Source organism: Uranotaenia lowii, chromosome 2, assembly GCF_029784155.1.
Source record: "Uranotaenia lowii strain MFRU-FL chromosome 2, ASM2978415v1, whole genome shotgun sequence".
Taxonomy (NCBI): domain Eukaryota; kingdom Metazoa; phylum Arthropoda; class Insecta; order Diptera; family Culicidae; genus Uranotaenia; species Uranotaenia lowii.
This window is the reverse complement of record NC_073692.1, coordinates 288781115-288795398: the sequence shown is the minus strand read 5'-3', so window position 1 is coordinate 288795398 and position 14284 is coordinate 288781115. Positions and strand designations below refer to the sequence as shown.

At 37.1% G+C, this 14284-nt stretch overlaps 1 protein-coding gene across 1 annotated transcript; it reads right to left on the bottom strand.

Annotated features, from left to right (window-relative positions):
- Window positions 1-4023: 4023 nt before the first annotated feature.
- Window positions 4024-4675, bottom strand: LOC129743784 (uncharacterized). The gene is made up of 2 exons (XM_055735971.1): window positions 4618-4675; window positions 4024-4560 (listed from the first exon to the last, which is right to left on the bottom strand). The coding sequence occupies exons 1-2, from the start codon at window positions 4622-4624 to the stop codon at window positions 4076-4078; spliced, it is 492 nt and encodes a 163-aa protein (XP_055591946.1). The 5' UTR covers window positions 4625-4675; the 3' UTR covers window positions 4024-4075.
- Between the last annotated feature and the right edge of the window lie 9609 nt (window positions 4676-14284).

The following is a 14284-nucleotide window of genomic DNA, read 5'->3' as shown; positions in this document are numbered from 1 at the left end:
ATCAATCCAAAAACGAGAACATAATAATAACGCCAACATCGCTAAAACAATATTTGTCTTGTTTGGACGACCCCCTTGAAAAGGGGTCATCCGAAAATCTAAAAACATTTTTCATCAATCTTGTCCCAATGAGTACCCATGCCAAATTTCAGCTCTCTAGATCTTAAGGCGGCCGATCCTATTGAAGACAAACACACAAACAAACAAACCAACAAACAAACGGAAATAGCTTTTTATAAATATCTATAGATATAGATTTTTATTGTTCACGGTCTTCAATAACTCAATATCATACAGACAGGTTACTTAAACTACGCTTAAAACTATCCTTACTTATATCAAAATCAAAACACACATATACTTGGTTGAACAACCTCCAAGAGATGTCAACTGAGTTATAAAATTCATTTCTTCCATAATTGTTTAATATTAGAGGCTCGAAATGTCTAAGAGAACAAGATGGAAGATGATACGGTATCATTGTGATGAGACTGGCACTATCTTTGTTCCCGGATGTGACGTCGAATATAAACAAACGACGAAGCAGCACAGCACGTGAACCGATTGGTTCGATGTTCAAGATTCCACATCGGTCATGATAGGAGGGAAGCCGTTGAGGTGCATTCCATGGTGATTTTGGAAGCGCGTATCGCAGAAACCGCTTCTGCACGCTTCTAGTTAGGATGAGGATTCTGGCATATAACTGTAGGATGGCGGAGTGTTACTTCCGTAGTCGCCAACTATTAGAAATTAGAAACAGTGAGTGTCTCGGCAGGGGTTTCACAAGGATCGATACTTGGCCCGGTATTGTGCAAAATCGTGTACCACAAACTGCTGAGACTGCATCTCTCCACGGGGGTGAGACTTGTGGGATTCGGCGACGATGTTGTGGTTCTCCTGGCATCGGGCCCAACATTAGAGGAAGTCCAGCTACTCGCCACAGTAGCAATCTAGCATAAGGTTGCCAGAATTTTTTCCATTCCCATCCGGGCCTAGCAATTCCGGGCATTTTTTCAAAAAAAAAACTGGCAAAATCCGGACATGGATTTCAATTTTTCAAATCCAAAAACCAGGCAAAATTCAGGTGTTATTATATATCAAAGCAAAGAAAAAATGCAAATAAAAATGAAATTAATATTTTATTAATGTAATTGGAACACTTCAATATTTAAAGGTTTATTAAAGTAAATCAGCGAAATTATTTGAAACAACCATTGAAAATTCCCATACCGTTAATCGATTTTGCTGAAACTTACTCAAAAACTTTGGTTTCTTTGTGAAAATTGTGAAAAAAATCCGGGCAATATCCGGACTTTTTTTACGATATGCGGGCAACCGGGCCGGACCGCACTTTCTCGAAATTTTGCATCTAATATCCGGGCAAACCCGGAAAAAACCGGGCAATCTGGCAAGCTTAATCTAGCAAGTTGAAAGTTGGATGCGTCTGGCTCACTACAAGACCGAGATTTGTTATTTGTTTATTTTCATCAACAGATCACATATTGATCCTGATGATGCTGATCACAAACCTGATATCATCACAAACAGGGATGATTGCAGCTGGAGCGTGCGATCAAGTACCTGGCTGAGGGTGATGCCCAGCACTAGTCCGCAACCGGTATAGGGTGACTCCTTCGCCGGGGAGCATCCGATTACAGTGCGTCTGAATCTAGTAGTAAAGCATACATCGTTGATTTTACCTTCTGCGTATGCCGAGCTGTTAGGTATGTCGCGAACGCTGTGTATGATACCTCCACCGCCGCGGAGTACCCGAGTATAACACGCTCCCTACTAAAGAAGCTGCGAGGATAAGACTTTCTGAGAATCATCCGAGTAGCTTCGTGAAGCACCGGACGTCTGCTGTGACAGGCGCGTATCTAGGATATCGGCACACCGACAGGCGAAGAAGAGCCAAGACCTAAAGTCTTTAGATGAGAGGTCATTGGTCTCTAACAGTGGTCTTGAACAGAGGCGGAGCTCTCGATAGTCGTAGTAACCAAGCGAGCCTCGAGTAACGAGAAAAAGTCGGACCTCAAGTTGTCATAGGAGAGGTCCTTAGTCTTGAATCGTAATGAAAGGCAGGGTATACATGCTAGAGTTGGAGTGGCTCGCCGTGCCTTGGATACAATCCGTAAAAAAGGATTTACGACCTGGGTGATCAGCTAATAAAAAAGACGCGCTCGACCTCGCTAAGGCTCTGGGCCTGTAGTTTCACCTCCTCATGGTCCAGGACGGAAATGTGTCTGCAAGTCCCGCTGATTGCAGATGTTCGACTAAGAGAAGTACCACTGAACCCACTAGAGGCCGTGGTGCACCTGGGTACCAGGTATCAGTTTCCAGGTGTCAGACATGCGGGTACGACTCGCGTTCGGTCAATAATCTTGGCTTAACTTTTTCGATTATTTAAACGATGTTTTGAAATTGATTGTGTAGCCAAATTGATTGTTATTGTTAAGGGGAGAAATAACCGTAAATTGTTTTTGAAAATTCTTGAGCGGCTTAATCGGTTAATATCGGTGATATGAAATGATAGACGGATAGATTGTAGGAATAAAGTTACTAAGGTATTGAAAAGAGCGAGGAGCATTTGGAATAGAAGCTTGACCCCATACTGAATTTTTTGTCCTACGACGATCAACTGTATCGAAGAAGAAGTACCTCATAGCGCAAACACTTCGTTCTGTGATGCAGTTCATTATGGATGGTTTGAACTCCATGTGGATTAGACTGAGTCGATTTGGGGTCATTTTTGAATTTCTCAATCCCTGGGGTCTCAAAAGCTTCGTTTTGGTCCAAAACTCATCCATGATTTTTGCAGAATTTTTAAGTAACGTTTACATGAGTAAATTTGGACTTGAATTGAATTTATTGTATATCAATGCTAAAAGACATACCCCTGTTAAAAAGCTAATAACTTTTTTGTCTAATAAGATACGAATTTACGATCTTCGACAAAGTTGTTCAGCGGAAAATTTCCTTTGAACAATTTATAAATTGGCACAAAAACCATTAGCAGGCTCGGTTGCACAGAAGAAACAAAAATGATGTTGATTTTTCAGTACAAAATATTCAATTTTCCCATACAAACCTAAAAGTTCAAATTTACTCATGTAAACGTTACTTAAAAATTCTGCAAAAAATCATGGATGAGTTTTGGACCAAAACGAAGCTTTTGAGACCCCAGGGTTTGAGAAATTCAAAAATGACCCTAAATCGACTCAGTCTAATGTGGATACATATGTGCCGAACGGACATGACGGTTCATGTCCCTGAACTGCTGATGCGACCGAAGAAAGTGCGTTCGATAAAATGACTGAGTAATTGCTCAAAGTGGTGACTTCTGGGTGTCAACACCTAGAGAGTTGTCAGGCACTAGAGATGTCAGACGAGGCACGGTGTATAGTGCCAGAGGTGTCAGGGTTCGAAACGCATATCGGGATTTTTTATTCTGTGCGACCTGAATAAGAGCGGTCGACAGATAGATTTGTGCTTCGGGACGTTTAATGTTCTAGTAGGTAAATGAACAATTATGTAAACACGAAACATGAAGAAAGAATTCATAAAAATTGAAACGTTGCGAATAAAAAGTGTTGTAATTTTGGCCGAATAATCGAAAGAACAAAATAATCTCTGTATTTGGGTGATTTTTTATTTGCAAGAACCACGAAAAAAAGGTCAAGTTTCGAATCGGTTTGTAAGAATTTTGATGTCATTGAAAAAAAGTTCCATTTCTTAATAAACTATGCTTTATCTAATTCAGCTTTTAAACATAACAGATGCAGAATCGTGTGAAGACTAGAAAATTGATTGAATTCGACTTTGCAAATATAATTTCAGCTGATCGTTAACGTGAAAAATGTACGTCCGCTTGAACGAACTTTCTGCACTATAAAAGAAAGTATAAGATAAGAAAAGATTTTTCTTCTACATACATACATAATTTAAAAAGTAAGGCCATAAAGATCTCCACGGGGTAATTCATTGAATCCGAATTCATCAAAGTCAAACGGGCACTGAGCAGATTTATTAAATTTCATCAATATTCGCCTATCGGAAAATTACATTGTGTTTTAAACTAAACAATTTTCTTTCTCTTGCCACCCTCTTCAGAAGAAAGTGCTGAGGAAGAAGAATCGGTGGAGTTTTTCTCCGTGCCGTTGACTCCATTGCTCTTATAATTGTAGTGGAAATAACTTTGGGTTTGATGAGCTTTGGAACTGTTCGAACTAACCATAAACGAGATACTATTCAGGAACTGTTGCCAATCAAAGGCGTCCCTCCCTTGGCGCCTTTCTGGAAGGGAGCGTTTTGGTCGTGTCACAGGGTTTCTCGGTTTCATTTGCGTCACAAAACAGTCTTCATGTCCGGAAAAATGGCCAGGATTGCATTGGATACATTCACATGCTTCTAATGGTATTGGCTGGATGCGAAGGGTATCTAGTACATGAAAAAGCTCCGCTCGACAGTTACAGTTGATCTGGGTGAAATCAAAACTTGATCTAGGATCAAGTTGAACAGAGGATGAAGAAGCTTTGAAGTTGAGGCTTGCGAATTCTAACCCTGCAAATATAAAACTTTTGAAAAGTATCTTAAATTGTATATACAGTAACGGTTTACCTGCCATAGCTCCATGCGCAAACGCTAAAACGAATGTGACTGAGATAACTACTGATAGTTCCATTTTGTCTTCCCTAGTGATCAGAACGTTCACTTTATATACCAGTTTAGAACTAGTAAACTGTAATTGAAAAATTCCTATCTCAATGTTCGTACATTCCTCGGTAGATAGACCCATATTACATAGATATCACTCATTTGAGCTACGGAGAGCAGAGCGTTATCGATTCGGAGAAGTTTGTTGAGGGACTTTTCTACTGTTCGAACTTTAAACAAGTCAGTGAAAACAAAAATCAATTAAAGGGCAATTACAAAGTTCAACAGTTCAAAGTTTTTTAGGGTCGCCTTAAGATTAATAGGTTGTGGGATGGTTTGTAATTGGATACATAAAACTTTTTTTTAGTGGTTTTATTGGTATGTATTTCTGGAGTATTTTCATCTTGATCGATGCAAAACAAATATTTTTACATGGCGTTAACTAGGTCTAGAAAAATCAATTCACTGCAGCATTTTTGCAACTTTTTTTTTAACTGAGCCCTTTTTGAAAAGAGCTGTAATCGTTTAAAATAAAACTCGTGCCGGAACCAAACATAATCAACAAATTATAGTTTGAGGGATAAGGCAATCTTCTTAAACTGTTTATAAAAGTTTTAATAATGATCATTCTAAAGAAAAAAAAAATGTTGCTTACTCAATGGTTTGTGATTTAAAATCAATTTGACATTTGACCGTTTTGTAAACTTTTTATTTCTGTTTCCCAGCCTTGGGGAGCCAACTCGAAAATTATCTGGATAAAACTTTGTCAAGACAGAGTCACAAAGGAAACAACAGGGTAGGGTACTTACATCTGTCCTTAGCCCAATTAACACAGATTGAGCCATCAGCATTAAGGAAGCTGTATTATGGTTTATTATGGCACTCTTTATGCAGCTCGATTTATGAAGGTTTAATTATGGTCGTGCAAAATGCTTATATTCTTGTTCTAACCATAAGTTATCTGATAATTTTGAAAATGCCAATAAAGATTATATTAATCATAGGAATACTTGATCCCTGAGGATACTTGTTTGAACAATTCAACAGAATGCGATCTGAAGATTTTTTTTATCACTTTAAAATGTTTCTGATATGAAAAAATTAAAACAAAAATATATGTTCCAATACATAAATCGTTAGAGTGTAATTTGAACTTCATAATTCCAAATTTTCAAAATATTGGAAAACTCTCAACATTTTTCAGATAAAAAAAAATCTTAAATGTTCATTATGGTCTCAATTGATCCCTTGAGTTCAAAAAGTTTTTTCTTCTTCCAAATAGATCGTGTTCATTGCTTATTTCGAGATAACGATTTTTTATCCAATAACTGATATTTATACAGTAATTGCATGTGAAAGTGCTAAGGAAGTTGATTTTCTCTTAAATTCAGAAAATAGCGCCTTAAATGAGAAAAAAAAAAAATATCACCAAAATAGTTAATTGAAATTTTTTTTGAAATTTTGTTTGATTTTTTCCAAGGACAAGGACCCCCGCGATGGAAGATCAAGTCTTCTTCAATAAAGGATCAAGTCTCCCTTAACTTCAAAAATATCGCAATATTTTTACTTCCACGAAAATGCTTCTACGGGCTCATATATCGTTGCAACTTTTGGAGCAAACAAACTTTAAATTATATGCTGTTAGAAAATGTAAAAGACGGTCTTTTTTCAAAAAGATATGATAAAAATAAGAAAAGGAGATCAAGTATCTTCATTCTCTCTTACTGTTTAAGTTGTTTTGAAAGACAAACTTAGAACTGTTTAAACTGTTTAAACACAAACTTAGAAGTTTTCTCGAAGCTTTCTTTTGCTTTTTCTATGTATAATAGCACTCAGTGCTTGATTATTAAACCGCCATAAAACTTAGTGACAGTTCTCAATCAAGATGTCAAAACAGGACACGCTCAGGTTCGATATCACATATTTGAATTGTGCTTCGAATTCCCACTTTTACACATTTTTGATAAATAATGTGTGTTGGTTTGAGTAAAAAAATCATAAAAATCTTTGAAAACTTCAAATTACCAGAAGTAAAGGGTGATTCGGTCAAAATTTGGTCAATATCAACTTGACGTATTTCTTTCAATTTTGCATTTAGAAAACCTGAACACCCCTCATTTGGAAGGTGTGTGTGTGTGTGTGTGTGTGTGTGTGTGTTTTTTTTTTTTTTTTTTGGTTACCCAGGTGGTAAATTCGAAGAAGGAATTTTACGAATTGGTCCCAATGCACGTCGAGTGCCGTGTCTACATGGGAACAATGGGTCAACTCGTTATATACTCATCCGTATATACATATGCCCTAAATTCCACCTGGGGCGTCAGACTATTTCCCGAACCGGTACCTGCCCTAAGGCAATACTTCGGTAGGGGGTGTCTAATTCACGCATATGCGCCACTTTCGCAACACTTGCCAAGAAGTTCATATTTAAATATCATCCTGACCGCCCAAGATCATTCACGTTGTGGTCCCATCGGCTACGCTGGTTGTTTTGCGTAGTTCATTTCATAGCTTCGGACTCTTTAAGCTTAGTAAAGTTAACCTACGTTATCCTGCGTCAACCGCAATTTTCGTCAGTCTCCAACTCCTTTGCAAAGCAGTCATTATCCAGGCGAGGCCATCACTGAGGCCTGCCATGTGTTGATGCCATCACACATCTTCTGCAACGTGTTGTCCGCTGTCGTTTTTGGTCCGCAGGCGGCGAATATGTTGGCACTTCCTCTTCAAATCTTGGACAATAGAATACTACGTGTTCGGGTGTCTCGTCCACGTCACCGCATGTTAGGTAGGCCGACGAGGCCGCATGTCCGAACCTGTGGTGATACTTCATGAAGCATCCATGACCAGTCAGCAATTGCATCATGTAGAAATCCACTTCGCCATGCTTTCTCTCCATCCACTCTTTGATGTTTGGAATCAAACGATGGGTCCACTTTCCTCTTCCCAAGCTGTCCCACAGCTGCTGCCAGTTGGCCAACAAAACCGAGATGGGCATGACTCCCGCTACAACGCATGCAGCCTCCGACGAAACGGTACAGTATGCACTGATGACTAGCAAATTCATTCGCCTCTGTACACTGTTCAGCTTCTGCTGGTTACACTAGATGTTAAGACCAGATTTCCAGGCCGCCCCTGCATATCGAAGGATTGACGAAACTACACTCGAAATTATCCTTCACTGACTACTTCGGATCCCCGAGTTGTTCGCCATTATCCTCGTGAGTGCGACCGTTGCTGTTGCCACCTTCTTGCACACATACTCAACGTGGTTTTTGAAGCTGAGCCGGTCATCACACCCAAATATTTAAGCTCACGCTATGATTCGATAGTGCATGATCCAACTGTAATCCTGCCTGTTTGCGGTGAAATCAGGTTTGATATCAGGACCATCTCGGTTTTGTGGTGAGCGAACTGCAAACTTTTGGAGTGCATCTAGCTCTCTACCGCATCTACAGCCTCTGAAGCTCTTAGCTGGACGATTTCTGTAGAGTAACCCGTCGCTAGTAGCACGACGTCGTCCGCAAAACCAACCAACTTTACTCCCTCTGGCAGGCTCAATGTCAGCACCTCATCATACGTAATATTCCACAGAACCGTGCCCAGTATCGACCCTCGCGGCACTCCAGCTGTAACATCCATTTCCTGAAATCCTTCGCTCGTCATGTACAGAAGCTTGCGGTTCTTGAAATACCTTTCCACTAATTTGCAGAGATATTTCGGTATCCTCATTTTTATGAGCGAAGAAGCAATCGCTTCCCAGCTGACACTATTGAAGGCGTTACGCACGTCCAATGTTACTACCGCAGCTAGGGAAGGATCTCAGGTCCTGTTAATTGGACCTGAACCTTTCTGCGGTGTATCTAGGAGTGCCTTGAATATGGAACTCAAGAACTGGGAAAGCACCACTATTGTCTCCAACTGAAGAACAGCATAGGGAGCAACTCAGGCGAAAAGATTCATTGAACCAAGTGCACGACTCTCCAAAAACATGTTGAACTTAAGTAAGCACGAGTTAAGTACTTACACTGGTCTATTGACAGGACACTGTCCAACAAAACAGCATCTCAAAAGGATAAACATTATTCAAAACGACGACTGTCGGTTCTGCGGGTTCGAAAAAGAAACTGCAGAGCATCTCTTATGCAACTGCTGCGCCCTCCTTAAGAGGAGAGAGCGTGTTCTTGGGGCAAAGTTAATAAGCGCACAAGACATATTGTTGCATATCAGCCCTAAGAAGGTTATATCATACATCTTTGATATCATACCCAATTGGGATAAAATGCTTAGTCAGCAATCAACTGTCACTTCAACCCATAGTGCAGGTGAGCCTGATAGCATACAGTAACGCGGGGTAATTACCACAATAGATCAACTACTGGTCGCAGTGGGCTCTCCCCTACAACGAAAAATAAATCAGATTTGACGAGGCGCATTTATTTAAAGATACTGTTTCACACACATTGGTACAACATTGGTGTTTTGGCTATTAATTTTACCAGATCAAATTTCAATAGTGCAATTATCGTTCATCAACCAAACATTGGTTGTTGGAAAAAATAAAAAAAAAATTGAGAACTCACAGAATCGAAAAAAAACAAAAATTGCTAACATGTTTAATAATAGCTTTATAAAAGCTTTGGTGAGCAGTATTAAAGCATAATGATTTTATCGAGGTAAAAAATTGATCATAATGACGTTTCTAGGATAGGGTCAAATAGCCAGATTAAAGCATTGTTAGAGCTCTGGTTTTAGCTTTTTATGTATGTATGTATGTATGTTGGTAATCCACCATGGGTGCACGGATTCACCGCAGTTTCTGCCAAAGTATGTGTTCACATGCATTCTTTAGATTATTAAGCTCGACAAATCTCCAATGCAGCGAGATCTAGAGTGGAACTAAAATATGATCTTGAACGGAACCATTTGGTACTGTCAATATCTTCAATAGCTCTCCTTCATTTTATTTGTGAAATCTTCAATTAAAGCCATCTTTAAAAATTTGAGGTTCAAAAATTAATGCGTTTACGTAAATAACAGACACTTTGCCTGCTAAAGCTGTTCGCATTGCCCCGAACAACTTTCGAAGGTAACGACAAAGCCAGTAATACAAAAGTTTGCCTTAAATTCAGATTTTGCAAAAAAAAAATTGAGCGTTGCTCTTAACCAGTGGTTTTCAAAGTGGTCCCTACCGCCCCCTTGGAGGCGTTGAGATCTTTTAGGGGGGGGGGCGATGAGCACCACTTTGAAATTTGGGGGGCGTTGGAAGGGCTCAGGGAGGCGGTGGGTGAATTTTGAAATTCACACTTTTTCAAATCACGAAGAATAAGTTTCCCTGAGTGTATCAATACTTTCGAGACCCTTCAGATCAAGGTCTCATAATGGTAAAAAATAAAAAATAAACGTTCAAGGATCCAATAGATATATGATATTATTTTCTCTACTCAGAAAATAGCTCAATATCGTTCAATCGTTTTCAAAAGTGGAGTGTTTATTGGCCTCCCTTTAACCATCTGTAGGAAAATCAGCAAATTTCGGTCAAAGGGCTTGAGCAACAAACGGTTCAAAAAATAAATTTCTTAAACGGGTAAAATGGACACCTTAAGGTCGGGTAAAACGGAAAATATTTAATTTTTTTTATCGGTTTTATCCTTAATATGCCTTTAAAAGACGTTGTCAAGAGCTATTATCGGGCGAAAAGCTCTCATTATCTTAAATAGGCCATAAAAACTGTAAAAAAAAACAGAATCCACGGTGAACGATTTGTATATTAATCTGATTTTGTAAGTTATTTGGAGTTGCACTAAATAGCATAGATTTCGAATAGCAATGCTTGAAGGTTATGATTTGTGGATCTTCAATTCAACTCATTGCAAAATAAAAACTCTGCCATTTTTCACAGTTATTCAATTTTTACTAAATTGTAGGAATCCATTTGTTGGAACCTTGATTAGATTTTTAGACCCGTAAATACTGCTAATCTTAATACAGTTTTTAAATTCAGTCTACAATTATAGTAAATAAAAGTTTTCAATTTCCTTTTTCTTTTAACTTATTTGAGACTAATCAAACACTTAGTGTTTATCCAAATGTTTGCTCTGCAAAAAAAAACTACTTTATCAAGCAATAACATTTAACAAACAACAAACAAGCAATAACATTTCACATTATACTTTTTATGCTATTTCATCGAATTAACAGTCATTGTTTGGCGCACAATATTGAAAAATTTATTAAGAAACTAGCTGACCTGGTGTGCTTTGCTACACCTTTCAAAATCAAATGATATTTTCAGAAAATATTTAAATTTTTATTGTTTTGTTGGCATTATTTTAAATCAAATTATGACATAATTCATAAGCAACCGCTATAAAATGAGAGCTTAAACCTAAACTAACTTTCTGAATCTTGATCTATAAATTTGTGTTAAAGATCTGATAATTTTAATCTGTTTACTTAAGCTTCGCCATAAAAAATAGGGTCTCAAATTAATCGTACGCGAACAATCTTACTTATAAAATATGGTTTTTTTTTTGCTTGATATGTTCTGCATTTATGCTAAAAAACTGATAAGAGAGCTCCCTTCTTTCTTCCCCACTCTACACTGTAAAGCGTAAGGGTCTATAACATTCGTAGAAACATATCTCGTAACCAAGTAGGGGAGGAGCGGGCTATATGCGCCTATTAAGCAGAACACTGATTTAATCAAATATTACATCGAATATGTGTACAAAAACTATATACACGTATGCAGGCATCTGTTTTCTATACATTGGAGTAATTTTTATGTTAAAATTTTCTTCTGTTTCCAAGAAAATGATTTTTTTATAAGTGTTGTCTAAAATGCAGAACCTCAAACAGTGCGGGCTAAATGCGCCTATTCATGTTTTGAACAAAATTTCTGTTTTTTTGGGCAATATTTCAGTATAAGATAATTGAAACTGTTAGAAAGTAATAATTTCCGTACGACAAAGCTGAAGTTTTATAAAAATATATGTATATTATAATTTTATGGAACAAAACAAAATTAAGGGTTGCCATACTATGGAGGCAGTTCATCCATGAGAAAAACTTTATCAAATCTGTTTTTAGATCTTCAATTCTCTATTAAGATGTTATTCAGAGCTTAGATTTGAAGGTTCAATGATGAAAATCATATATTTATTCTATTTAACCTGTTATTTTAGGATGGAGGCATTTTACAAACATGATGGGGGCATACAAAAACACTCTATTTTTCCACTATATAATCATTATTAAACCTCCACAAAAGCTGAAATATGTTTCATTTCTAAAGTTTATTTGAGTAAGAAACAAAAACCATCCTAGTTTTTGTTTTAAGCTTCTTTACGTATAATTTTTAAAAGTCGAAATATTACATCAAAATGTATCAAAACCTTGTATGATTTTTTAATTTTTTTTGAGTTTGTAAATTCATAAAATTCTTCCTTGCCTTATGTTCTAAGCTTATCACCCTAAAAATGCATTGGTCAGATAAGCTGTCTAGTCCGCCATTTCATCAAACAGCCGTAGGGTCATTTAACCCGATAGGCCCATTTAGGAAACCTTTCCCCTACCTTTCCATGCCATATTTGTTTCCATTTGTTGGTTTCGTAAGCATAAATTGAGAACATATGCTAACAAAATTGTATTGGGCTCACCTCCCTCCTCCCATGTACCTATTCACTGGAAGGAGGATGGTGTGTCAGATAATCATAGAATCATACCAAAATGATTTTCCATGTTAAGTTTTGTTCATTTCTCGGATTTCATTAAAAAAAAAGTTAAATGTAAGCTTTCCTCTTCCCTTCCTATATTTCCAATTCTATCATCCCACTGCAAGAAAGGAATTGTTTGACATAAAAAAATTCTCGTATTGAACTACCATCCCATGCCAAATTTGGTTTTATTTGCGTAGTAAATTCTTGAGTTAAGCATAAACTTGAAAGGAAGTAACATCCCCCTTCCGTTCTCCCCATTGGATGGAGGGGTGAGAACTTAATATTCACAAAAATATTTTTTGTACTCAAATACTTTTTAATACTAAATTTTATTTCGTTTGCCCACATTCCCGCGTGTGACGCCAATCGGTTCGGTTTGTTTTTCTTCGCTCTCCGGGTGTGGTTGCAAATTTAAAGTGCCTTAAAGGGGCTAAAATGTTTTGAAATATAGCCGAACGATAAGGGAGTGGAATCTGAGTCGAAAAATTAATATATTTTTAAAGTTATGACTAAAGATAGTTTTGTAATCTATATATATATCTATTATATAAAATTCTCTTGTAACGGTGTTTGTAGTACTACTCCTCCGAAATGGCCCAAAGGATTCAAATGAAATTATTTTTAGAATATTCTGTAGCCATGCGAATCGGTTTATATCGAATAAAAACAAGACAAAGTCGCATCAATTATCCGTAATAGTTAAATTTGTAGTTTTTTGAATCAAATTAAAGTCATGGCCTTCAATTTTATCGAGATTTTCTTTCTTTTGGGCGCCGGGCGGTTTGTTTTTCGTTTCCAAGGTCGAAGCGTCGCGAACAAACGTCGCTAGAGGATAGTAACCAGGGCATAGCATACTGATTAGTGGGAATATTTGGGCGCCTATTCCAACCAATACTTTCAATTCACGTGTTGGCGATATGAAGCCTAGATGTTTTTTTTCTTGATTCCTAGCTCATTTGTACAGCACATGGTAATGAATGGCGCCTAGATATGACCAAAATTCATATATTGCCAATCGAATCAAAACCATATAAACGATTTTAAAAATTAAAACTATTTTGATTTTGTGTTTATTAAAGCAGCAATTATTGTCTGAAAAATTTGGAATTTAGAACTGATGCATATGAAATAATGGTATGACCTTTTAACGGTTGTTTGAAAAAAGAAAGTGGGAAGCTTTACATACAATTGTATAATCCAATACGCCTAGAAGGCAAGTTTTGATTTATATCGATAACAGAAAAATGAATAAGATGCTTTCGACAGAAACAGATCGAAAACATTTTTTTAACATGTTTCAAAGGAACTTAAGGGGGGGGGGGGTAGGGTCTAACACTTTCAAAAAATCGATTTTTTTATTTTTTTATTTTCTTATTGTAAAACATTTCAAGAATGTTGTGTCAAATTTTCAAGTCAATTGAAGCAAAACTGTAGAAGTTATAGGCATTTATCTCCTGCTATCTAATACTGCAAGAAAGCAAAATCAGAAACTTCAAACGCGTTTTTCTCGAAAGCACATTTTTAAAGTCCGTGGACATCGTCATTTGAAAACTACTTATCCGATTCTTTTCAAATTTGGAACATATTTTCTACATATAAAATACCAGACCCCAACGTTTTTCTTTTTTGATTTTTTTTTACTTTGGGGAGATTTTACAGGTGAAAAATGGCGGATTTTTAAGTGAAAAATCGTAGTTTTCACTTCAAACAGCCACAAAAATTTCATAAAAATATTTTTAAGTTAAATAAAAACGTTGGGGTCCAGAAAAACATCTATTAAAAATATTTTGCTCTGATTTTTTGACTTCAGATGATTCTGTGCTGAGATACAGTGTCCACCGCAAATTCTGTTTTCTAAAAGGCATCCTCGAAAGTGCTCCGTCACCGGCTCATTTTTCAATATTTTTCTACGAAAA